The sequence below is a fragment of the Nicrophorus vespilloides genome, unplaced genomic scaffold, assembly GCF_001412225.1.
Source record: "Nicrophorus vespilloides isolate i.1.1-1 unplaced genomic scaffold, Nicve_v1.0, whole genome shotgun sequence".
Taxonomy (NCBI): Eukaryota; Metazoa; Arthropoda; class Insecta; order Coleoptera; family Silphidae; genus Nicrophorus; species Nicrophorus vespilloides.
This window is the reverse complement of record NW_017095724.1, coordinates 33335-59769: the sequence shown is the minus strand read 5'-3', so window position 1 is coordinate 59769 and position 26435 is coordinate 33335. Positions and strand designations below refer to the sequence as shown.

Here is a 26435-nt window from a genome sequence, read left to right as displayed (position 1 = left end):
TGTGCGGATCGCGCTGACTCCTCTACCTGCGACCGTTTGGTGGGAGAACGTCACGTGATTACGTGTTACCTGTGTCTTTTTTTTTCCATCTCTCTGTTTTTTCTTTTGCATTTTGAGCAAACAAAGCGCGAGATTTTTTTTTTTGGATGAAAAGAAACGTCGCGATTTTGTAATTCAAAGATTTGCCAAAGAATCTTTACTTATTTTTGCTGTTTGTATAAAAATACTGGTTGTGTTGCGAAACTCGTACTCAATACCAAATTCGAAAACCCATCATTCCAACACTAAATTCAAGTTAACCTCGAAGATGTTTCACACATCTCTTAGTTTCATTATACATAGAATATTTACATAAAATTGATTATTTGCAAATTTTCGTAAATTTATTTGATATTTTTCAGGTATTTATGTTGAAAATTGTAGTTTTATGCAGTATTTGAGAATGTAAAGATGATTTGGAAATTATTTATAAACTGCATGAAAAATCGTTCATGCAGAAAATCTTGTTGTAATTTAAAATAATTTTATATAATTTTGGAAAAATATGTCATATTCAAGTTAAGATTATAACAAAAACATCCTTGAGCTTTCAATAATAAATGTATCGTTTTTGTCTCTGTAATTTCATCGTCTGTTAAACATCCGAACTATAAATAAATGATAAATACAAGTTTGTAGAGGATGTAGCAAGAGTATGTTCATTATTTGCAATTCTTACAGTTTTAAATTTGAATTTATGAAATTAATAGTGAAAACTATAGTGAATAAATTACTTATTTAATAATTATTGTAACTGTTACAAATTATAAGGAATTAACTTCTAAATAATGAAAATATTCTCGAAGTAAGTATCTTCAAGAAATAACATTTTTTTGGTAATTAACAAATATTAGAATCACAGCTAAATATACAATTTAAAGCTAAAACAATACAGAATAAATGACGTATTTAACAATTATTGTAACTGTTACAAATTTTGAGGAATTAATTTCCAAATAATAGAAATATTCTCGAAGTAAGTGTCTTCAAAAATTACCCTTTTTTAATAATTGACAAATGTTATAATCAAATCTAAATATACATTTTAAAACTAAAACTATAGTGAGTAAATTACATATTTAATAATAATTGTAACTGTTACAAATTTTGAGGAATTAATTTCTAAATAATAGGAATATTCTCGAAGTAAGTGTCTTCAAAAATTTACTTTTTTTTTAAATTAACAATTATTAGAATCAAAGCTAAATATACAATTTAAAGCTAAAACTATAAAGAATAAATGACGTATTTAACAATTATTGTAACTGTTACAAATTTTAAGGAATTAATTTCTAAATAATAAAAATATTTTCAAAATAAGTGTTTTCAAAAATTTACTTTTTTTAAATTAACAAATATTAGAATCAAAGCTAAATATACAATCTAAAGCTAAAACTATAGAGAATAAATTACATATTTAACAATAATTGTAACTGTTACAAATTTTGAGGAATTAATTTCTAAATAATAGGAATATTCTCGAAGTAAGTGTCTTCAAAAATTACCCTTTTTTAATAATTGACAAATGTTAAAATCAAATCTAAATATACATTTTAAAGCTAAAACTATAGTGAGTAAATTACATATTTAATAATAATTGTAACTGTTACAAATTTTGAGGAATTAATTTCTAAATAATAGGAATATTCTCGAAGTAAGTGTCTTCAAAAATTTACTTTTTTTTAAATTAACAAATATTAGAATCAAAGCTAAATATACAATTTAAAGCTAAAACTATAAAGAATAAATGACGCATTTAACAATTATTGTAACTCTTGAAACTTTTGAAGAAATGAATTTCCAAATTTGAAATTATAAAATTCGAAATATTTCAAAAAATAAATATTTGAAGACATTTATTTAAGAACTAATTAAATATCTTCTTCTCTTATCACATCCACAATTCACTTGGCCTTTGTTACTTGAAGATTTACCTAATCCAGCCTGAGTTACAGGGATTAGGTAAAACAACATGTGTAGTGACTACACTAACTAACGGCTTCTAAATCTAATTTTCACAAACTAATTAAACATATTTAAGATAAAGCTAAAGTAAAGAAAAAACAATGTATGCAACTTATTGTGATTTTTACAGCTTTTGTTTAGTTGGTAGAACATAGAACAATAAATTTAGAATTCATCACCAATATTTTTACATATTAGTTAATTCCTTAAAAACTACAAAAATATAACTTAATAAATCACTTATAGAACTCTTATTGAAATTGTTGCAATGTCTAAATAATTTGTTATGAAATTTAAAACTAAGATTAAAAAAAATCTAATTTGTTTTATTATTTTTATAAATCTTAAACAAATTATAAAGTTTTTGAAGGCAATTATCAAATATTTAAAAATAAAATAGAATCAAATTGTAAAATTCAAACAGAATTTATTATTTTATATTATATAATGATTATCTACGAAACTTTATGCTTTTTATAATAATAAACTAAAGATGAAACAATAAACATCAATTAAAAGTTGTCTAATAAGATAATTAGGGCTAATTAAACGAAAATTATATAATTTGTATTGTGTAGCATAGGCAACTAAATATACTTGTTTATATTATTTTTTTTTATTCAATTCTGTATTAATATTAAATAATTTGATTTTTACAAAGCAAATTTATTATATAAAATTTATATTTATATTTCAAAGTCAAAGCTTTTTTACATTAAAAAATATAAAATTAAAAAAATACTTTTATTTTATATAAAGAAAAAAAAACATTTTATAGATTGATTTGTTATTATATTTACATACATAATGAACTAAATTAATAAAATAAATTATTGAATATCTATACATTAACTGTATTTAGTTTAATATTAATGTTTCAATAATTAAATAGATTTTTCAATCTAAATATTTTACTGAAATTTTACAGAAATCTTGAATCAAAATATAAATTCTTATAAAATATGCAACAATATATTATAATTAAAAAAATAATATTGTTAAATCTATGTCTTTTTATAAATAAAACACTTTTTATATCAAAATTTCTATAGATAATATTTAATAAATAATACAATGTTGTTGGTATGGAGACAGTTGGTATGGAGATAAGCTCATTCGTCGATTAACTTAATATCAGTTACGTAACCAAATACCTATGAAAAAGCGCCAATACACATGGACGGAATTTGTCGACCACGTGGTTGATAACCACGTTGAGGTGGGAGGGTTATCTGCTAACCTTCTACAAAAAAAAATAAAAATAAATAATACACATACACAGAAAAAAAAATTAACATAACAGAACTAAAAACAAGTAATAATAATAAATGTGACAAGATTACACAATTACAAAATCCAATTCGCATTTTATGAAATATGAATGATCCAATTCGTTGTTGGTTATGCAACTAAACTTCCGCGCTCATAAATTATAATTTCTTCTAGTTAATCTTAGTTTCTATACACAATAGTTCATTAATTACTTTCCATAAGTTATTAGGATATTTAAAATGTAATCGTTTAGAGAATAAAGAAAAAATTAAATTAATTAATTTTCTTAAGTCGATCTGTAATGTTGTTTAAATTGATATTTAAATTTGCATTAGCACACAAATTTGATATTCTTTCAATTAAATGTTGAAGTTATATGTGATTTTCGTTTAAATAAAACTTAGTAAAATTAAATTTGAAGTACCACAGGGTAATGTCCTAGGTCCAATTAATATGCATGGATTTATGATTACATCTATAAAATATCTTCTAAATCACTGAAATAAAAGCAAAACCTTTGAATTATCATGATAATACAATATGATGTGTAGTGAATATCAGTATTTCATTGAAATCTATCTCCAAAATTTTAATTAACTTAATTTACCCGCATGAAATTTTCTGAAACACAATGTGAAAATGTCAATATTTCAAATATTTACAACCCGCATGTTTCTTATTTTTTGTACATTTTTGTAAGGATAAAGCAAAATTTTCTACAATTTATATGTATTTTTCAAACACTGATTTTTTTTTATAATTTGTGTTATTAAAATATATGAAATAGTTTCGGTATATCTTAGAAGAGGTATCAAAATAACTTATTTTTATTTTTGGATCGACCTTCAAGTTCTGGTTTTTCAGTTTCTGGGCCGCAGCATTATAATCACGTTTCTTTCAATTTTTTTGTAATATATATAGAAACAGATGTCCACTTTAAGACCATCTTCAATTCCTTCTAATACCAAGAAAAAAATGTCTTTTTTTACAGTTCGTTTGTCTTCCACCTTAACTTTCTTAAGCTGAAGAAGTTAATCTCAAAGGAAACTGATAATACAGCCCTACTTCTTACACACAATGGTGATTATCAAGACCCAACAAGTCTTATCAAGTGTAGATATTTCTTACTGACACTAAAATTTCTCACCGGAAAAGTGAAGAAGTCTACTTTTTACCTATTTTTAAAGTAAATTGTCTAAAATTTAAAGTTGCTATAGTTACTGCATTTATTTTATTTATTATAAATGGTACAAAACAATTGGTTTATCCATGACAACAAAAAACAACACTGTTTACGAACATTAAAGATCGAGTAGCAATTGTTAAATAACAAAGTAATCTTGATTTGTTAATAAATTTGTTCATAAAATGCATCAAAATCAACGTTTGATCTGAAATTAACTATTTTATCTGTATTTTAACAGTAATGTGTTGGGCACCTGATGTATGAAGGGTTCCCTTTTTCTGTGGCGGGGAAATTAAATCGGATCCTGACCCTCCATAAAAATAAGGGTCCCGACCAATGGGAAGGGCGCATCTGGGGGCAGATTTTCCGAAGAATTGGCTACCTGGCAATTTGGCGACCCACGATAAAAGCCGAACAGAAAAATGCATACAAGAGGAAAACTGCATCGTGTTTTTTTTTCAGTCGCAGTTTCAGTGTTGAGAGAATAATGTTCGCTTCAAGTTTGTGTACATCGATACAAGTTTAAGGCCCAAACGCCAGATTTTTTTTTTGCAAAGAGTGAATCAACATAGTGTTATTATAAGTGTTTGTTTAGTGAGTTTTACATGTTTGAGCTTTTTCAGGTAAGAGTTAACATATTCAGGTTTCAGAGTTTACATAATTTTAGTTTTACATTTCCGGGTTTAATTAAACATTTTACATAAGAAATTATAGAAAAAAAGTCTTTAAATAATAATAATCCGACAAAATTATTACTTAATATCGATTTTCTTCGTAGATTTCATGTGATTTAAGACAGTTATGCAATAGAACAACAAAAACAATCGTTTTCAGTCATTCAAGTGACATTTTTATTTATTTTTGTTTTACACGCTTGATTTTTTTTTGCTTCCGGATTAATCAAAATATCGAACTTATGTCAATTAAAATTTAGAAGTAAAGTATAAATCTTAATATTACCAAAGAAAAACACAATTTTCTTCATAAATTTCATGTGATTTGACATAGTTATGCAAAAGAACAAAAAAAAACAATCGTTTTAAGTCATTCAAGTGACATTTTTGTTTATTTTTGTTTTACACGCTTGATTTTTCTTAGTTTCTGTATTAATCAAAATATTGAGCTAACATCAATCAAAATTTAGAACTAAAATATAAATCTTAATATTACCAAAGAAAAACATAATTTTCTTCATAGATTTCATGTGATTCAACATAGTTATGCAATAGAACAAAAAAAAACAATCGTTTTAAGTCATTCAAGTGACATTTTTGTTTATTTTTTTTGTACACGCTTGATTTTTATTAGTTTCCATATTAATCAAAATATCGAACTTATATCAATTAAATTTTAGAAGTAAAGTATAAATCTTAATATTACCAAAAAAAAACACAATTTTCTTCATAGATTTCATGTGATTCAGCATAGTTATGCAATAGGACAAAAAAAAACAATCGTTTTAAGACATTCAAGTGACATTTTTGTTTTACACGCTTGATTTTTATTAGTTTCCGTATTAATCAAATTATTGAACATGCATCAATCAAAAATTAGAACTAAGCTATAGATTTTATTTTTAATATTACCAAAGAAAAACACAATTTTCTTCATAGATTTCATGTGATTCAGCATAGTTATGCAAAAGAACAAAAAAAAAACAATCGTTTTCAGTCATTCGAGTGACATTTTTGTTTATTTTTGTTGTACACACTTGATTTTCTTAGTTTCCGTATTAATCAAAATATTGATCTTACTTACAACAATCAAAATTTAGAACTAAAGTATAAATCTTAATATTATCAAAGAAAAATATAATTTATTATCGATTTTCTTCATAGATTTCGTGCGATTGAACAAAGTTATGTAATGACAAATAATAGCAACATGATGATTCATGAAACATTAATAGTATTGTGTACTAAAACTAAGCTTAACGCAAGTTGTGCAATAATAAAAGTCTTTTAATTATTATTTCTTTTAGTACAGTTTTGATAGAAAAAGATTTGTTTTTACATTAATTTAATTGATTAACTAAAACAAAACAAATTAAATAAAATTGATCATTCAGTTAGTAATTAGTTAATAATTTTATAAACACACATAATTATATGACTAAATTAGTATTACTAACTAACTCTATTAGCAACCAAATCCACAAAATTTTAATAAAAAAATTATCTTAGATCAGTGTTTCTCAAACTTATCACATCTTCAATATTGTGTTTTTCTTCTATGTTCATTATATAGTTTGAATCATTGATAATTAGAAGAAAAAAATAATTAGAACTACTAATTTTCATTGACAATTAATTTTATGATATAATTCATGATTTTGTAAACATAAAAGTATCTAAAAAATAAATTAATTTGAATTAAAAATATTAATAAACTTAATAGGAATGTATAGATTAAAATTTATTAATTAAAACAAAACTAATTAATAAATTTCATATTCTAAGTTATTAATTAGTTAAAAGTAATTAATTATAAGAAAATTGCATGACTAAATTCGTGTACTAACTTTGAATTATATAATTTATATTAGCAATCAAAATCCACAAAATATGAAACTTAAGACATCTTCAATATTGTATTTTTCTTCTATGATCATTTTATAGTTTAAATCTTTGATAATTAGAAGAAAATGATAATTAAAATTAAGTTATTAATTAGTTAAAAGTAATGAATTATAATAAAATTGCATGACTAAGTTCGTGTTATATAATTTATATTAGCAATCAAATCCACAAAATATGAATAAATAATTCGTTTAAATCAGTGTTTCCCAAACTTAACACATCTTCAATGTTGTGTTTTTCTTCTATGTTCATTATATAGTTTAAATCTTTGATAATTAGAAGAAAAACTTAATGACAACTACTTATTTGTATTGACAATTAAATTTAAGACAATCTGCTTCATAATTTTGTCATATTTCGTAAATTTTAAAGTATCAAAAAAATATTATTAATCTTAATAGGAATGTACATGTTATTGTTATTGAATATTTAGAAATTTGAGTACTTCCTGCTTATGTTCATTGTATTAATTTCGTTATTTAATTATTTGATGAACAAAATTATCTAATGAATGAACGACGCAGTAAAAATTTCAGTTTATGTTAGAATTCAATTTTAGTTTATTATTAAATACCTAAATGTTCAATATTTTGTGGATTAGAGCGCTTTTTGCTAATTGATTTTGATTAATGAATGAATGAGGGTTTGAATTAAATTAGTGAATGAATGAATAAAGGATGTAGTGAGTTACATAAACGTTTTTTATCGTGGAAACTTGAGCAAAATCTGAGTTTGCCATCGATTAGCATTTAAGGCAGATGCATCTGTTTGGTGTTGAGGAAGAGGGGTCGTGAGAAGATTTATACGTATATGTAATATATATTTTTATTTTTGAATTTGCCGCGCAAACGCTGCGTGGCGATCGATGAACAACAGTTTGGATCGGGTTGGCCCGTGGGCAAGTTTGACGCATGTAGACAGTGCTGGCTGCTCACATGTTATTCTGTGGATGTTTCCTTCGAGTTTTCTGTGCGGAAAAAAGTGATTCTCGAGGATTAGCGGATTGGATTTAGCAGCGGCCGGCCACAGACCATCGGTGAGTGAAGACGTCGTCAAGGATTATCCGGTATTTGCGCCGGAAAAGAGGAAAATATGCGACATGCGGGAGGATAACCTCAAAAAATGTGCCCGCTTACACACATCCAACAACACACACGCACGCACACTCGATGGAGGATGATGCTAGGCTAGGATCAAGATTCCTCCGGTCAACGAGCCCAACCCCCCACAATTATCTCGTGGAACTACCCCAAAGACGAGAACCGCGAAAAACCGCCACCTCCGAACAAATATAAATACATATATATATATACGATACAGAAACCCACGTCTCTCTTCTCTCATCCATCCATACGATATGTGTGCACGAATTTACCCATACTTTTTTTTCTTGGTTATTAATCCACATGGCGCATTCCGATTCGCAATGGAATTCGTCTTCTTCCTTCGCGTTTGTTACCGTACTAATGCTACCAATTTCTCTTCCAGGTGTTTCCCCCCCAAATATATACAAAACCCTCTCCGACATGATAGTTACGAGTTAGCCTGGAGCCCTGCAAAGATAGGATCACAATAAAACAATTACTGCACACACAAGGCAGAACAACAACAACCATCCCCCCCAAATAAATTGAACACCTTTTTTTTGCTTAAACTATTCTATAAAATTCGTTCCTAAATGGATGCTGGTTTCTTAAACTTCCACAAAGAAGAGGAGTTTTCTTCGTACTTTCTGGTACAGCACATCTAACTTTTAACCACCCCAATGCGCATCAGTTTTACTCACTTCTGGAATATTTCAGGACCCAACCGGTGAAGATTCCTTTAGTCTCGATGGACTTCACAACACTATTATTAGTCAGTATGATTGGGATTGGGACAATGACGAAAGAGAGTAAGTCCGCCAATCTGAAGGGAGAAACATACTTTTATGAATCGCATCTCCCGTTTTTTTTTTTCTCTTATTTATTTATTTCAGTTGAACCGTATGGGCCATCAAGGATTTTCTTATCTATTTTATATATATATTTTTTTTATATAAATTGTTGAATTTCAAAGGAACGAATACTGACATAGTTCTGTTTTATGTTTAGGCTCAACGGAGATGTCGGCCTCATACCGGTTTCGGGAAATCCGGACAACTTTTGTCCACTATCAAGCTCCCCGTCCACCAGGGAGGACCTCAACAAGATAATGAACGATTGGCAGCATTTAGTGAATATAGACGTGAGTAGATCAAAATTATCTGTACGCGAGTTGAGTTGCCTCAACTAAATGCAAGCAACAACAAACAAACAAAAAAAAAAACAAACAATCAATGAATCGGTATGGTTGGAAATATCGCAGACGGTGTCTGAGGATGTGACTGTGGAAGCAGAAGTCGACTTGGCTGCTGAGGATTTCATCTCGCCGAATGGATTCGACATCACCAAGTACGTGACGGGGGAGGAGGAGGAGGTGGATGAGCCGGCTCCACCACGTCTCGGCGGGAAGAGGATTGACATGGTGGCCATGCGGTACGTGACCAACGACAGCGATACCTCCAGCTCTTCGGATGATGATGAGGACGACGAGGATGATGAAGAGGAAGTAGTTGTCGTCGAGGATGAGGACGATATTAACGTGGACGTTGAGACCATCTCCGACGTGATCAGCCATCCAGTTCTTCAGGCCGGCGACCTGAACAGTCTTCTCGAGCAATTCGAAGCCACAGAGAACACCAATCTGGAGATACACCAGACGGGTTCTCTGCTGACCGAAGCAATATTTAATACTGGTAAGTCGATAAATTTTGTTTATTACACACCTACCGAATTGATAACACCATAAAAAGGATTATCAAAACAAATGTCATCAAACACGTGTTTCTTCAACTTCTTGATAACATCAAGTAAACATTCAAATCTTACATCAGCAGACGATTATCAAGTAATCTTCATAACTTGTACTCAATACTTATATCAAAGTTTCATCCATTCATAATAAATAGTTTTCTCTATTTTAAAATTTCCTTCACAACGCATTGTTTGTAAACTTCTCGCTTCGATAATCTTCATAACCGGAACACAACAAAATAACGATAAATCACAATGCGTAGCAGTTTAATTTCAATGAATTTCCCATATATTATTCAATCAATGAAACACATTAATAAAATAATCTTGAATTGATTATAAATAAATTTTATTTTGTAAAAAAATTGAAAAATATAGAAAAAGTAGATAAAATATTGGATTAATTAAGTATTATTATATTCATCAAGGATAAGGAATATTTCTTTAAAAACTACTTGAGATATAAAAAAAATTAGATACAGTTACGAGTATTTTTTTTGGAGGACACGAATATGACGTGTTTTTAACTATAAATTCCTAAAGTAAAGTTCTGATTTAATAATCTTAAAAATTACTTTTTTTAATATAAAATTAATTGAATGATTAAAAGCTTAGTCGTCAAAGATTTGATTAAGGAAATGCTTAAAGAAGACTGATTGAGATGTTGTGTAAAATCTTCCGTTTTTGGCTCGAGCACGTTGTATGAATTTTTTTTTAACAATGAATACAACGTGTTGGTTCCACGTGGGTTTCCCATATTTGCATTACTTATCTCTGTAATAAAATGTGTGATCTCATCCTAAATTTAAGTCTGCTAAATTTTAATATGTCGATGATTTTCATAAATATTTGTTGTCTACAGCAAAAAAATGAGGTTTTTTTTGGGTGAATGTGAATCTGGATGTTATTTTGCACGTGAAGTTAACTGCACGTTTTGATCCATGCCGATTTCTACCTTGCTTATGCAGCTTCGAAAACAGCTGTAACTGTATTCCTTCTTCGCCATTGGCACTTTAAATGTACCGTTCGTTCGATACCAAATTTAACGACCTTTCTCTTTCACGTGGACCATTTTTAATGGAATCATAACGGCTTTATTTAAAGCAATTTATTTGTTGTTTTTTTTTTTTGGAAATTATTAAAATATTGCATTCAAAAACAGTTATCAATACATCGGTCTATATCGCAAGCCCGACAACCGAAAGACCGTCTATTGAAATCACGACGTTCGAAATCCCGGCTGTGTCAAAATCCCGACTACCATAAAAATGTCATTGTAGAAATTTATAATAATTATGTCTTTAATTATTATAAATTTCGATATAGTCGGGATTTGATTGTCGGGATTTCGGTGGTCGGGCTTGCGATTGCCACCGCAATACATACATATAGATTATTATTATTATTGATCCTGAATGCTTATTTTTAATTGAATCTAAGAAAGAAAGGTTTATAATTATCTTTAATTAATGCGGACGTTATGCTAATTCTTCTACAAGTTAACTTTCGCTTCTCTTTTAGATTCAAAGCTTTCTCTTCTCTACTTAAATACAGTACGATCATGTAATTCGTACTTCAATAGTTACACTTTTAATTTCAATTATTCATGCTTGATTGTGTCTTTAAACTTTCAATGTCGCTAAGTTTTAAGACTTGTTTTATTTAAAGCTTTGCAAGTTGTTTTGGGTAACCCCGATTGTTACGCGCAGACATACTTAATAATGAATAGATCCAATGACCTCAACGGTATACCACACACCATCAAGGCTGAGCAATTTGTTTTTAAAGTGTTTCGGCCTTTCGCTTCTCCTCCGTAGGTTTTCAACACGCGGAATGTAGATATTGCATAAAACCTTTTCAACTTTTCAATTCGGTCTGTATTTGCTACACTTTCACAACAGCTCCTTTTCCCGACCTTACCTTACGTACGCGAAATGAAAGCGCGCAGCTTGCGTTTCCTTACTATTCGAAATTTAATTTGATTCCTCATATCAGCTGCTTCTATTATGGAATACGCTCTCATTGGCATTGATTTTAGTATACGAATGCAATCCTATTTTTTTTTATTATGTAATCGTGACGTACATATCTTGTATGTCATTATTGAATCAGATTTGTTCCTTGGAAATAAAATCATAGATTTATGATTCGTTCAAATGGAATGCATAATTAATATGAATCTAATTTGTATTAATTTTATGTTATTTTTTTTCCAATAAGAATTATTTTGAAGATGTTTCATGATGAAAATTTGTTGAAGGTTTTTAGTTTTAATGTTGGATGTTATATTTCAGGTCACGATGGTGCAATTCCGCTTGAGCTGTTGGTTCCATCGTCATTGGAGGATTCGTTCCCGGCGGTCGTGAACGATTTGCCGCCAGAAGAGTTGTGTGAACCAACGGTTATCTCTATACCAGAGAAGGTTGAGTTCAATACTGAAAATGTCTTGCAGGAATCGAGAGGTAAGAAGGTGGTGTCGCCGGTTGCTGCGAGTCCAATCAAGAGGAAACAGACACTGCCGCCACCTCAGGCTATACCTGTAGCCGAAGAGGTGAACAGCATTATAGAAGAGATGAAGGCGTCAAACAAAGGCAGGATAAAGTTGATATCGCCGATAAAGACGCCGAAGAGGGCGAGGAAGTATGCGGGTAGGAGTCTGAAGAGCAGCAGGAGCGGCGAAGCGCCAGCACTGAAACCGCAGCCGCAGATTGCTGAAATTAGGAGCAATCCGAAGAAGGTGCAGAAGGTCTCCACCGGAACATCGATGAGCAGTGTCGTCGTGGTGAAGGAGGAGAAGCCTGCATCGCCGACCAAAGAACAATCTAAGCATAAGCAAATTTTAGACGCACTGCCTCCGGAATTGATCGACCGTATACGTCAGTCCAGCAAGCGCAAGCCTATCACAGTTATACCGCCGATCATTCCGGCCAAGAAACGCATTCTACCTCAGCAGATTGTAGTTAGGGAAACTAAGAGCATACAGTTGGATCACGACTACTGCTCGTCGACGCCTAGGAAGGACTCCGGATTCTCCTCGTGCGAGGAGGACGAGCGTTCCATCCTTCGCACGCAACCGACGGTGAAGAACGCCGATGGTAAGCTTATGGTCTCGTTGTTGAAGACCAACACGATCAAGAAGAAGTTGAATTTGGAGGAATACAAGAAGCGACTACGGAACAAGAGCATAGGAAACAGTGGATCGTCGTCGCCCGCTCCCGAGGAGGACGAGAACGCGCGTCGTCTCCGCCATCAGGAGATGCTTATGAAGATGGCACAGGATTTAATAACGGCGCAACAGAACAACAAGGATGGAGGCAATGAGGTCAAGAAGACGTGCGACGTCAATGAGATTAAGGAGGTAGAGGTGAAGCCGCCGAAGAACATGGTTATGAAGACGTTAGTTAGTGTCGGAACGAACACGGAGGAGTCTTGGGGTCACTTGGAGCAGATCCTGCTGAACACCCAAGTCCAGATATCCCCGAACTCCCTGATCAGTTCCATAGTTGAACATTTGCCAAAAGTGAAACCTGTGATAACGAAGCAAGTAGAACACGGTGAGGACAAAACGATAGTTTATTTAGATAAAAACGGGCCGCGACCCAAGTTGTGCAACGCCCACGTGCAGACCATCCACAGCAGTAGCAATTGCGCGAAGCGCAGGAGGAGATCTAGTTCGTCGAGCAGCAGCGGAAGCTCACGAAGCTCCTCGCGGTCCTCATCATCCTCCTCCTCCAGCAGATATTCCAGCCGCGGTAGAAGTAGAAGCAGGAGCAGTAGTCGCAGCCGAAGCAGCACACCGTCCCCAGTCCGCAGGAGACAGCAAGAACAGATGCTCGAAGTGGAGGAAAGGAGGGTTATTTACGTGGGAAGAATCGCAGACAGCGTGACACGTGATGATCTGAAGAGGCGGTTCCAGCGATTCGGGCCCGTGACGAACGTCAGCGTTCATTTCCGAAGGAACGCCGACAACTACGGTTTTGTCACGTACCAGCACAAAGAGGACGCTTACGAGGCTTTGGAGAGAGGCAACGAGGATAGCAACCTGCCGCATTACGACCTCAGCTTCGGCGGACGTCGTCTCTTCTGCCAGACCACCTACGCCGACCTCGACAACGTCAAGGACGACCAAGGATACTGGTCCCCTATCACCGGCACGATAATCGCCCAAACGCCGGACGACTCCTTCGACACGCTCCTTAGGAAAGCTCAAGCGAAACTTAGGCACCGTCAGCTTTGACGTACGCTTATTTTTTTTTTAGCTTCAATTCGTAAATCTTATTATCATTATCCATATGTTTACATCATGACATGCACTAAGAATACTAATATCGTGGAACTTACCATTAAGACCCACTCGCGGGCTGTGTTGCTGTATTCTTCATTCATCGTTTTCTTTTGTATTTACCATTATTGTTCGCTGATTTCGAGCCGTTTCCCTTACATTGAAACACTCGACTTAATCATATATTATTATATACTATTACAATTACTATTAATGAAGCAAAAGTTATTAACCACGACGGAAATTCGGTGTAGTAGGTAGAAAGAGTCATGGTGTTTTTACGAAAGTGTTTCTTTTTTTTTTTGCGAGAAATTCAATGCATGAAGATGTGAAATATATATATATATAATTATATTAAAAAAAAAAACAAAATGAAAAGTAGCGTTGTACGCGCACTTTTATCGATTTTCTTTCTTCTTAAATTTTAGTAACATACATATTATTATTATATGTTCTTGGTTGTCAATTTCCGAAAACTATCGACATACTTTTCGTTCAATTTCGTTTTTGAAATTAAACGTCTTTTTTTTGGTATTTGCTGCATGCGAGTTATGAAAGCAATGTTGTCGTGTCTTTTTTCTCATCCACCTACATATATATATATATATAATTACATATACATACAATTTATTTTTTTTCTTACTATTGGTTTTCATGTCGTTCAATCAAATTATTATTATTATTATACGCAACTGTCGTAAGATTGTTACATAGTCACACACACACACACTTTTTTTTTGTTCATCCTTTATATATTAATTATTTTTTTTTTGTACATTTCGATGATGATGTTTGCGCGGAAGTGATGGTGCGGACGCACCTATACAGACTGACGGTCTCCGGCCATGCCCATCCTCGAGCACAACACGCGCGTTCTTCCGGGCCGAGTAAAACAAGAGAAAAGTGAGAACCCGTATTTTTTATTTATGAGTTTATATAGGTTTACCGATGGAAACTTTAACACTGATGATGATTATGAAACCTGATGTGTCCACACTATACTATATATATATATAAGAAAGGTTTTATTAATTGAATATTTTTTATATATATTATTTGTTAAAAAGTGTAGAAGATATAAAGAAGTTTGTGAAAAATTTGAATAAAAGCAAATATATATAATTCAATATTGAAATTGGACATTTCGTATGTACTTTTACACTACTTGTCAAGTGAATTACCAAGTAACCAATGTAGTTACATGCAATGTATTTATATGTCCTTTGACTCGAACCTAAAAAAACGTAAAAACGTTCGCTGCGGGGCCCTCAAAGCTCTAAGAACGACTCTGATTCTCGGGATATTCAAGATTAATTCCCACACTTAAATTTTATTTGGGAATTACTGGTTATTTTTCCACCTGTCAATTATCAAAAAGCAAAATGATTTGTTCTATTATAAAAAAATCGAAGTAGCTACATGAAACAATGTATACGCTCTTTATTCACTAAATATTCAAGATTAACTTCCATCAATTGATGTATTTGGTAAACTATTATTTTTCTTAATATAGAAGAAAATCGAACAACAACAACGCCAAGTCAAATCTTCAATATTTCATTTTCACATTAGAAACAAACCATTGCATCTATATTAAACCATTTACGTTCATTTTATTTACTGAACATTCAAGATTAATTCCCATAGTTAAATTTTATTTGGGAAATGCCCGTTGTCTTAGTACAAAGCAAAATTTAAATGATTAAAAAATATGTCAAATAACAATAAAAAATACTTGTTAGATTGCGAAGAAACCAATATAGCTACATTAAACTATTTATATGCTATTTATTCACTAAATATTCAAGATTAACTTCCTTCAATTGATGTAATTGGTAAACTACTATTTTTCTTAATATAGAACAAAATCCAACTTGTTGTTTTTCGCCAAGTCAAATCTTCAATATTTCATATTCACATTAGAAACAAACCATTGCATCTATATTAAACCATTTATGCTCATTTTATTTACTGAACATTCAAGATTAATTCTCATACTTATATTTTATTTGGGAATCGAACGCTGTTTTAGTACAAAGCAAAATCTAAGTGATTAAAGTATGTCACATAACAATAAAAAAAAAATACTTGTTAGATTACGAAGAAACCAATGTAGGTACATGAAACTATTTATACGCTATTTATTCACTAAATATTCAAGATTAACTTCCTTCAATTGATGTAATTGGTAAAGTATTATTTTTCTTTATACAGAACAAAATCCAACTTGTTGTTTTTCGCCAAGTCAAATCTTCAATAATTCATTTTCACATTATAAACAAACCATTGCATCTATATTAAATCATTTACGCTCATTTTATTTACTAAACATTCAAGATTAATTCCCATACTTAAATTTTATTTGGGAATTACTGGTTATTTAAATACAGAGCAAAATCTAAGTGACCATTTTTCCACCTGTCAATTATCAAAAAGCAAAATGATTTCTTTTATTATAAAGAAACCGAAGTAGCTACATGAAACAATGTATACGCTCTTTAGTCACTAAATATTCTAGATTAACTTCCTTCAATTGATATCATTGGTAAACTATTATTTTTCTTAATATAGAACAAAATCGTACTTGTTTTTCGCCAAGTCAAATCTTCAATATTTCATTTTCACATTAGAAACAAACCATTGCATCTATATTAAACCATTTACGCTCATTTTATTTACTGAACATTCAAGATTAATTCCCATAGTTAAATTTTATTTGGGAAATGCCCGCTCTTTTAGTACAAAGCAAAATCTAAGTGATTAAAGTATGTCACATAACAATAAAAAAAATACTTGTTAGATTGCGAAGAAACCAATATAGCTACATTAAACTATTCATACGCTATTTATTCACTAAATATTCAAGATTAACTTCCTTCAATTGATGTAATTGGTAAACTATTATTTTTCTTAATATAGAACAAAATCGAACTTGTTGTTTTTCGCAAAGTCAAATCATCAATATTTCATTTTCACATTAGAAACAAACCATTGTATCTATATTAAACCATTTACGCTCATTTTATTTACTGAACATTCAAGATTAATTCCCACAGTTAAATTTCATTTGGGAAATGCCGGCTATTTTAATACTAAGCAAAATCTAAGTGACTAAAATATGTCAAATAACAATAAAAAAAATTCTTGTTAGATTACGAAGAAACCAATGTAGGTACATACAATTATTTATACTCATTTCATTCACTAAATATTCAACATTAACTTCCTTCAATTGATGTAATTGGTAAACTATTATTTTTCTTAATATAGAACAAAATCGAACTTGTTGTTTTTCACCAAGTCAAATATTCAATATATAATTTTCACATTAGAAACAAACCATTTACGCTCATTTTAATTACTAAACATTCAAGATTAATTTCCACAGTTAAATTTTATTTGGGAAATGCCCGCTGTTTTAGTACAAAGCAAAATCTAAGTTATTAAAATATGTCAAATAACAATAAAAAAAATACTTGTTAGATTACGGAGAAACCAATGTAGCTACAATACAACTATTTACACTCATTTCATTCACTAAAGATTCAAGATTAATTATCACAATTAAATTTAATTGGTAATCTACTTATTACGTTAATATAGAGCAAAATCTAAGTGTTTGTTTGTTACTTCAAAATTTTGTATTATAGACCAGGGGTGGCCAGATTTTTTGCAGCAAGGGCCGCAAAACTTTTTTGAATAAATTAAAAAAAAAAATCTCAATCATAATATAAAATGTATATAATATTTGTGTTTTGACTCTTAAAGAGCCGCATGCGGCTCGCGAGCCAAAGTTTGGCCACCCCTGTTATAGACATCTACATTCAACTATTTATGTTTATTTTATTTACTGAGTATTCAAGATAAACTTTACCAATTAAATTTTATTAGGAAAATGTTGATTATGAAAATACTAACCAAAATGGATAATTTCTTTGATCTAACAATTTCACAAGATATTTATGCAAATCGTGGTTTTAATAAAATAACATTACCGATTTGCATAAATCTCTCATTGATAAATAACGTTTTGTCTTCTTTCTAATTAAATTTAATATATTTCTTGTATTCAAATTTTGCGATTAGCCTATGCAACCAAATGTACACCTAAATAATAATTATGCATAAAAACTAGAAACTTCTCAATTAAGATTGTGTATTTGTTTTTCAATAAAATAAAGAATGCAATTAAATGCTTCATTAATTGTTATTTTATTTATCCATTGTAAAAAATATTTTACAACAATTTACAAATCGCTCATTATAATTACTTTTTCTTTTTCATCCGCTTTCCATTCTTTTTGGCCAACAAATTTGGTTTAAGATTTCGATTTATGAACTAAACAAACATAATGAAGAATGAAAATTTCAAAATGAAGAACGATCATGAAGAAAACCCAAAAAGAAGAGAATACAACAAAAAATAATAATAATAAAGAGAGGAGAAAACGCAAGTCTTTTTTGTAATATAGAATATTAATGTTAATATATATATATACGATACGTTATATTTCTTACGAAATATTCTATACAACGCTAATAATTAGTAACAACAGAAAACAATTGGTTTTCTGCAATTTTTTTTCCTTCTCTCGATCTTCAATCAAAAGAATAAAACCCGATATTCGTTTTCAATTATTTTAAAAAGTAGAAAAGAAAAAGAGTGTTGTTGTGGTTGATCTTGTTGTTTTTTTTTTCGAGAAATACTTATTTTATTGTTGTCTGTAGGTTGTTGTTGTTTTTTTGTGTGTGTCGTGTGTATGTGGAGGACTCTCTGCATATTTAAAGTAGTAGTAGTAGTAGGTATATGTAGTATATAAAAAAAAAACTTAAAATCTACTCGATTTTCTTTTCTTCAGCTGCCGCCTCGATCTTGACAACTTCCTGTTTGGAGGCTTCGTCAAAGTTCTCGACTAGGTCCGGGACGTCCTCCTCGTCTTCGGGCACCATTTTACCAACGCCGGCGCTGGCTACTGAACTGGCGAGCCTCTTCAACTGGGTCAGACCCTCTGGTCCTAGCTGGTTGAGGATGCCGGGGAGCATCTCGGTGATCTGTTTGTTCTCACCGTGGCCAGTGATCGCGAAGGTGTTCGCGGCCAAAGAGGCTTGGGTCTTTGGGTTGTTGAAGTGGATGACGGTGCCGTCGTCCTTGATCATGTTCACCTCTTCGATGCCGGGGATGGTGTTCACTGACAGCTTCTTCAGCGAAGACTGCAGTTTCTTCTCATCTGTGGCTTGTGTAGAGTGGACAACCTTAAATTAACAACAACAAAAATTAGTATTAGCCTTTTACTTTATCATATCTTCAAACGATGTTTGGTTAACCACATAAGATAACTTGTCCCACCTTTTTAACATGCTTAGCGAGGCATTATTACATTTATTAAGAAAATGTCCAAGAAAAGGACAGCAAAAGATGTTTATGCTGAATCCATACCAATTGATATGGATTCAGTTGTCCCCATTTAGGTCTAGAAATGTCTGTCCCTTCAAGGGTTTTTAACCAATTCCTCCATTACCCAAGAAGTTCAATACAAAATAAATTCAGGATTTAACAATTCCAAATACATAAATTATGAAACTATTCCTTCCCTTTGGAATATAATTCAAAAAGTTCAATTTAGGTCAAACAAATAATACAAATATCATGAATAATATAAACTTTATAACTATAATTCTCTTGATTTATCCACAGTTTTTTGCTAATGATACAATAAATCTCCAAATGATTACACAGAAACCAATTCAGTTTTCAATTAGAAAAGAAAAAACGTGTTGTAATTTCAATTTACAGCTGCAAATTACATCAACAACTTGAGATGTTAAATATCTTTACATTTCTGCATTTAAATTCTCATTGATTAGATAATTGCAAATAAATCACTTTTAACAGTTCATTATTATAACATGACACATTCAGTAATGAGCTTTTAAGTGAAAAGTATCTAAATCTGCAAGTTAAGTGTTATTAACACATATAATTCATTCATTTCTCAACTTTAACAAATTTACAACTTACATTAATGATTAGAGACAAAAATAATAATATATTATTAAAGTTTGTTTTCATTAACATAACTAATTCAGAAAATTATGTTTTTTGAATGAAATAAATAAACAAAGTTCATTTTGTTTGTTTATTAACATTATACTATTTCTATAATTACTTTTAAATATTTTCAAAACTTGATCAAAAATTGATATGTATAAGAGATTTTCAGTGAGGTTAGAAATAGATAATCAATTGGTTTATGTAATAAGTTAATAGTTTTGTAATATCAGAATGATTGTGTTATTCTTGATAGATAAAAAGCAATTAGGTTATGAACTTCTGACTGTATTAGTCGATAAATGTATAAACAATCAGGTCTCATGATCATGACCTTAGTTACACCTTGATATCAACTCTTCGATAATGTGCATGCATATGAATGTTTTGAGCACATGGTTCAGGTGTTTCCAAACCCACAATTCCATTGCTGAAGATCTTCTAATGGGTATAGAATTGGTATTGAGAAAGTAATTGAAGTTGAAACTTGTAGTTAGGGGTTAGGTTGATAAAAATCGGGATGAAAGTTGAGCCGGAAAACCGCATAGTCAAAGAGATGGAGGAGGTACGACCATGACAATTGCAATAACAGGAAAGCAGGTGGAAAAAGCGTGTAAATGGAAAAACAGTTTATCACAATAACTTAAACAAAAACCCGACATTAAAAGTAAATAGTTAATAAATATGATGATTTTTACCTTCTTCTTGCGCCTCGGTGTGCCTTTGCCGCCGATCCTAACTTGGGCCTGCAGCTTCTTCAGCTTTTCGGTGTTCATGGTTTGATCTGTGTGTATTTACTACTTCTGTTACTCAAACTGAGCGAATTGTACCGCTGCGTTCTGCAGTTGTTATTGGAGTTTTATCAGTTCAGGAAAGCGCTGATCTTGCACATGTGCTCCCGCACCGGTCACCGCGAAGAGAAAATGGACGACTTCCTCCCGTTCATTCGGCTACTAGCGACACCACATCCGGACGACGAAAACATCCGGCGAGCGCCAAATTCAAATACTTGAACTTCTCACAACCTTAGCACAGATGGCACCACGCAAATACAATTAACAACTACATTTTTAACTGTTAGATATTAATTAAAAAGAAGCAATTACACTTTATTATAATAACTACAAGAAGTTTAACAAATGTTTCATTTAAAATTACTATTTACAGTAACAAAAATATTCAATGTTTGAGTACTTGAATAATACAGAGATGGAGCCAAACTTAATTCATATTTTTTTTAACAAACATTTAATCTAATTAATTTTAATGAAAACATAATGATTTCATTAAGGATTCTTGATGAAAGTTGGATAAGAAATTTGTAATTAGTTTAAGTCAAGTACAACATTAATTTCATAAATGAAGGATTACTTATATCAATTATATAAAAGTTACTAAACAATATAAAATATTCAAATTTAAATAAAAATAAACAATGTTTTAATTGATAGAAACTTTGTTTGTTTGAAGATTTTGTTGTATTTTTCAATTATTCATTCACATTTTTTATAATCAAAGTAAATCAAGTTTAATTAAAATAACTTTATATTTTAAGTATTACCAAAATTGATTATATAAAAGTAACTAAATCTTCAAATTTAAACAAAATTAAATAATGATTTGATTGATACAAAGTTAGTTTTATGTGGAAATGTGGAAGATTTTATTGTATTTTTCAAATATTCAGTCTTATTTTTATAATCAAAGTAAATCAAGTTTAATTAAAGTAGCTTTATATTTTAAGTATTACCAACATTAATTACATAAAAGTAACTAAATCTTCAAATTTAACCAAAATTAACTAATGATTTGATTGATACAAAGTTAGTTTTATGTGTGAAATCATTCGATGGAAATTTGTATTGTATATTTTAATTAATCAGTCACATTTTTTATAATTAAAGTAAATCAAGTTTAATTAAAATAACTTTATATTTTAAGTAGTACCAAAATTGATTACATAAAAGTAACTAAATCTTCAAATTTAAACATGGGATGCAAATCATTCGATAGAAATTTCTTTTGTAAATTTCAAAGTAAATAAAGTTTAATTAAAATTGCTTTATATTATAGTTAATACCAAAATTGATTACATAAAAGTAACTAAATCTTCAAATTTAAACAAAATTAAATAATGTTTTGATTGATACAAAGTTAGTTTTATGTGGAAATCATTCGATAGAAATTTGTATTGTATATTTCAATTATTCAGTCACATTTGTATAATAAAAGTAAATAAAGTTTAATTAAAATAGCTTTATATTTTAAGTAGTGCCAAAATTGATTATATAAAAGTAAATAAATCTTCAAATTTAACCAAAATTAACTAATGATTTGATTGATACAAAGTTAGTTTTATGTGTGAAATCATTCGATGGAAATTTGTATTGTATATTTTAATTAATCAGTCACATTTTTTATAATTAAAGTAAATCAAGTTTAATTAAAATAACTTTATATTTTAAGTAGTACCAAAATTGATTATATAAAAGTAAATAAATCTTTAAATTTAAACAAAATTAAATAATGATTTGATTGATACAAAGTTAGTTTTATGTGTGAAATCATTCGATAGAAATTTGTATTGTATATTTAAATTATTCAGTCACATTTTTTATAATCAAAGTAAATCAATAAATTCATAAATTAAGTTGCACCAACATTGATTATATAAATGTTACTAAAATACGATAAATCTTATAAAATTTTATACAATAAAAAAATACCAATTATATAATTATATTTTTATTAAATTGTAATTGTTTAATATTAAAAAAATAAATAAATTGTGTAATTACAGATAATAAAAAGGTATAATAATCAATATGTTGACTCAACATTAAATTGTATTCAGTTGTTTACTCCAGGCTTACCTGATAATAATTTATGTAATTTGTTTACTATAAAATGCACTTTAGAAGCAATTTCTTTGCAAATGTTTACTACTAAGGTTTTTCTATGTATAAATGGATTAGATAACAGAAAAAAAAAATGATTAAACACTTAACATTTTATTGTAATTTATATGTACGACCTCGAAACCCAAATATTCTTCCCAAATTTAAATATCCCACTAATGTCCCTGGATTGATACCCTCTTGTTCCTACTCCGCTGCTTTTTTTCCCATAATTCTTCTATTTTTCATATGTATATTGATTGTTTCATTGATTGAGTTAATGAAATTAATTCTAAACACGCGAAGGCCATGACTATTAAATGACGGAACAAAAATGTAATGTACAATAAAAGTAAATTATTAATTTCTTTTTCAATTGTAATTGAATTTATTGCTGTGTTTTGAACGGGTTATAGTTTTCATCTAATCCGACCAACTCGAGACTCTCCTTCCACAAGCGTTGAGCATCTTCTGGATTCTCTGCGGCTCTCGTAGGATTGACTGGTTTGCAGTCGTCGTAATACAATCCGGATTCTTTCGCCGCCTCTTCGTCAAGAGCGCAATGCAATGTTGTCTGCGATCCCTGCTCTATATTCTTCACGTACCAAAAACCTATCGTCTTCATGCAGAACTTGGCTACTTGGTATATGGGAGAGGTCAGATGTCTTCCCAGATCCGTGCTAATAACGCCCGGATGAAGACTGTACGTCGTCACGCCATCAACTTTGGCCTCGACCAAACGACGCGCTAACTCTTTGGTAAACAATATATTAGCCAGTTTGCTCTGTCCGTAAGCGCCGAGCGCGCTGTATCTTCTATTCTGCCAATTCAAATCGTCGAAGACCATCCGACCCTGCTTGTGACCCGACGAGGAAAGGTTGACGATCCTCGCAGGACGACTCTCGACTATCTTCGGTAGAAGCAGAAGCGTGAAGAGGAAATGTCCGAGATGATTCGTTCCCAATTGCATTTCGAATCCTTCCTCTGTTCTCGTCAACGGACACATCATGACACCTGCGTTGTTGATGAGAAGATCGATCGTGCTCTCGCTTTCGTTCAGCTGCGAGGCGCACGAACGAACGGATTGAAGACTGCTCAGGTCCAATTTAACAGTTCGGAGTTGTCCCAGATCGTTCTGTCCTCGGCATTCCTCCTCGATGTCTTTCATGGCTTCTTCGGCCTTCTCCACGTTCCTGCAGGCCATAATCACTTTCGCGCCGCGACGGTAAAGCTCTTTGACTGTGAACTTGCCGATTCCCGTGTTGCATCCGGTCACGATTGCTGTCTTTCCGGTCATCCTTGCCTGAGAAACGCACTTTGAGCTGAACATACTAGTTGTTTATCTGTATTCGATACGCGATGCGTCTCTATCCGAAGTAAAAGTGCAACTGGATGAGTTTGTATTGTAACAGTTAGTCCGTTAGTCCGTTTCACATAACTGTTCTTTTTGTATATACATTATAAAATAAACGCAGAGAACATATCGATTCGTTTGATATCATTACTCACTAACCAATCATGATACTTAGATTATTTAAAACGTGTCGTAAAGATAAAACTATGTCCTTTTTAACGAATACAATTACAGATTTATGGTGTGCGTATATTTTTGAATTGTCTGAGAACTACTTAAGCTAATTTGATGATCTAATACTCAAATTAAAGATAAAACTCTCATCTTTCCAACGAGCACACTAATAGCTTATTGATACCATTGCTGAAAGGACTTTCACGTTTTCATTAATTTCAGGATAACCACGCAGAATAATTGCATAATTCAACAAGAATCGTAAACTGAAAAGTGTCACTTTTCGATTGAGCTCACAGAAATAAATTTTAGCATCGATATTTCTAATTTAAAAGGTCCTGAAATTTACGAAAAAATTTAAACTTTTCTCATATTTCTTAACTTTTATTATATCNNTTAGTGATTTCTCAAAAACTAGAATAGATAGAATGAATCCAAAAGATGCTTATAAAAGCTGAATGTTTGGGGAATGCAGCAAGTATTGATATATTACTGTGGTTTCATAATTATGGCTGTAATTCGCGTTCAAATTTGAAAAAATTAAAAAATAACGATCCAAAAGCAGTCTTTTCACATATCATTGATTTTCTCGAAAACTATAAAACATAGAATGAATCCAAAAGATGCATATGAAATCTGAATGTTTGGGGAATGTAGCAAGTACAGATATATTACTGTGGTTTTAGCCATTTGGCTGTAATTCGTGTTCAAAGTTGAAAGAATGCTCGAAAAAGCAGTGTTTTTACATTTCATTGATTTACTCGAAAACTATAATACATAGAATGAATCTAAAAGATGCATATGAAAGCTGAATGTTTGGGGAATGTAGCAAGTATTCATATATTACTGTGATTTTATCCGTATGGCTGTAATACGCGTTCAAATTAGAAATAACGCAATAAAGCAGTCTTTTTACATTTCATTCATTTTCTCGAAAAGTATAATACATAGTATGAATGCAAAAGATGCATATGAAAGCTGAATGTTTGAGGAATCTAGCAAGTATCGATATATTACTGTGGTTTTAGCCGTTTGGCTGTAATTCGTGTTCAAAATTGAAAAAATGCTCGAAAAAGCAGTGTTTTTACATTTCATTGATTTACTCGAAAACTATAATACATAGAATGAATCCAAAAGATGCATATGAAAGCTGAATGTTTGAGGAATCTAGCAAGAATCGATATATTACTGTGGTTTTAGCCGTTTGGCTGTAATTCGTGTTCAAAATTGAAGTAACGCTCGAAAAAGCAGTGTTTTCACATTTCAAATGATTTACTCGAAAACTATAATACATAGAATAAATCCAAAAGATGCATATGAAAGCTGAATGTTTGGGGAATGTAGCAAGTATTAATATATTACTGTGGTTTTATCCGTATGGCTGTAATTCGTGTTCAAATATGAAATAACGCAGTGTTTTCACATTTCATTGATTTTCTCGAAAAGTATAATACATAGAATAAATCCAAAAGATGCATATGAAAGCTGAATGTTTGGGGAATGTTGCAAGTATTAATATATTACTGTGGTTTTATCCGTATGGCTGTAATTCGTGTTCAAATATGAAATAACGCAGTGTTTTCACATTTCATTGATTTTCTCGAAAACTATAATAGATAGAATGAATCCAAAAGATGCATATGAAAGCTGAATGTTTGGGGAATGTAACAAATATTCAAAAATTGTAGAAGTTTCATCCATTCTGCTGTAATTTAAGCAAAATGAAAAATAAATTTAAGATATTTCTTTGCTATATTGTTTTCTATTGCTTTATTTTTGTTTGATAGTGTTAAAAGCATATATT

General features: G+C 30.7%; 2 protein-coding genes and 1 pseudogene across 2 annotated transcripts; 1 reads left to right on the top strand and 2 right to left on the bottom strand.

Moving 5' to 3' along the window:
- Nucleotides 1–7932: 7932 nt before the first annotated feature.
- On the top strand, nucleotides 7933–15395 carry LOC108561242. Its single transcript, XM_017919094.1, has 6 exons — nucleotides 7933–8077; nucleotides 8530–8776; nucleotides 8844–8935; nucleotides 9135–9267; nucleotides 9388–9817; nucleotides 12170–15395. Exons 2-6 carry the CDS (start codon nucleotides 8720–8722, stop codon nucleotides 14110–14112), a joined length of 2655 nt encoding a protein of 884 aa, XP_017774583.1. The 5' UTR covers nucleotides 7933–8077; nucleotides 8530–8719; the 3' UTR covers nucleotides 14113–15395.
- Nucleotides 15396–18647: 3252 nt separating this feature from the next.
- On the bottom strand, nucleotides 18648–21157 carry LOC108561164 (transcription factor BTF3 homolog 4). Its single transcript, XM_017918981.1, has 2 exons — nucleotides 20905–21157; nucleotides 18648–19410 (listed from the first exon to the last, which is right to left on the bottom strand). Exons 1-2 carry the CDS (start codon nucleotides 20980–20982, stop codon nucleotides 18994–18996), a joined length of 495 nt encoding a protein of 164 aa, XP_017774470.1. The 5' UTR covers nucleotides 20983–21157; the 3' UTR covers nucleotides 18648–18993.
- Nucleotides 21158–23063: 1906 nt separating this feature from the next.
- LOC108561215 lies at nucleotides 23064–24505 on the bottom strand (annotated as a pseudogene).
- Nucleotides 24506–26435: the final 1930 nt, after the last annotated feature.

Excerpts from the sequence above, each read along its gene's own strand:
- LOC108561242 (XM_017919094.1), top strand. The coding sequence starts at position 8,720 with ATGGATGCTGGTTTCTTAAACTTCCACAAAGAAGAGGAGTTTTCTTCG. Across the intron at positions 8,777-8,843 it reads AGTTTTCTTCGTACTTTCTG|GACCCAACCGGTGAAGATTC; the intron begins GTACAGCACATC and ends GGAATATTTCAG. Across the intron at positions 8,936-9,134 it reads TGGGACAATGACGAAAGAGA|GCTCAACGGAGATGTCGGCC; the intron begins GTAAGTCCGCCA and ends TTTTATGTTTAG.
- LOC108561164 (XM_017918981.1), bottom strand. The coding sequence starts at position 20,982 with ATGAACACCGAAAAGCTGAAGAAGCTGCAGGCCCAAGTTAGGATCGGC. Across the intron at positions 19,411-20,904 it reads CACCGAGGCGCAAGAAGAAG|GTTGTCCACTCTACACAAGC; the intron begins GTAAAAATCATC and ends TGTTAATTTAAG.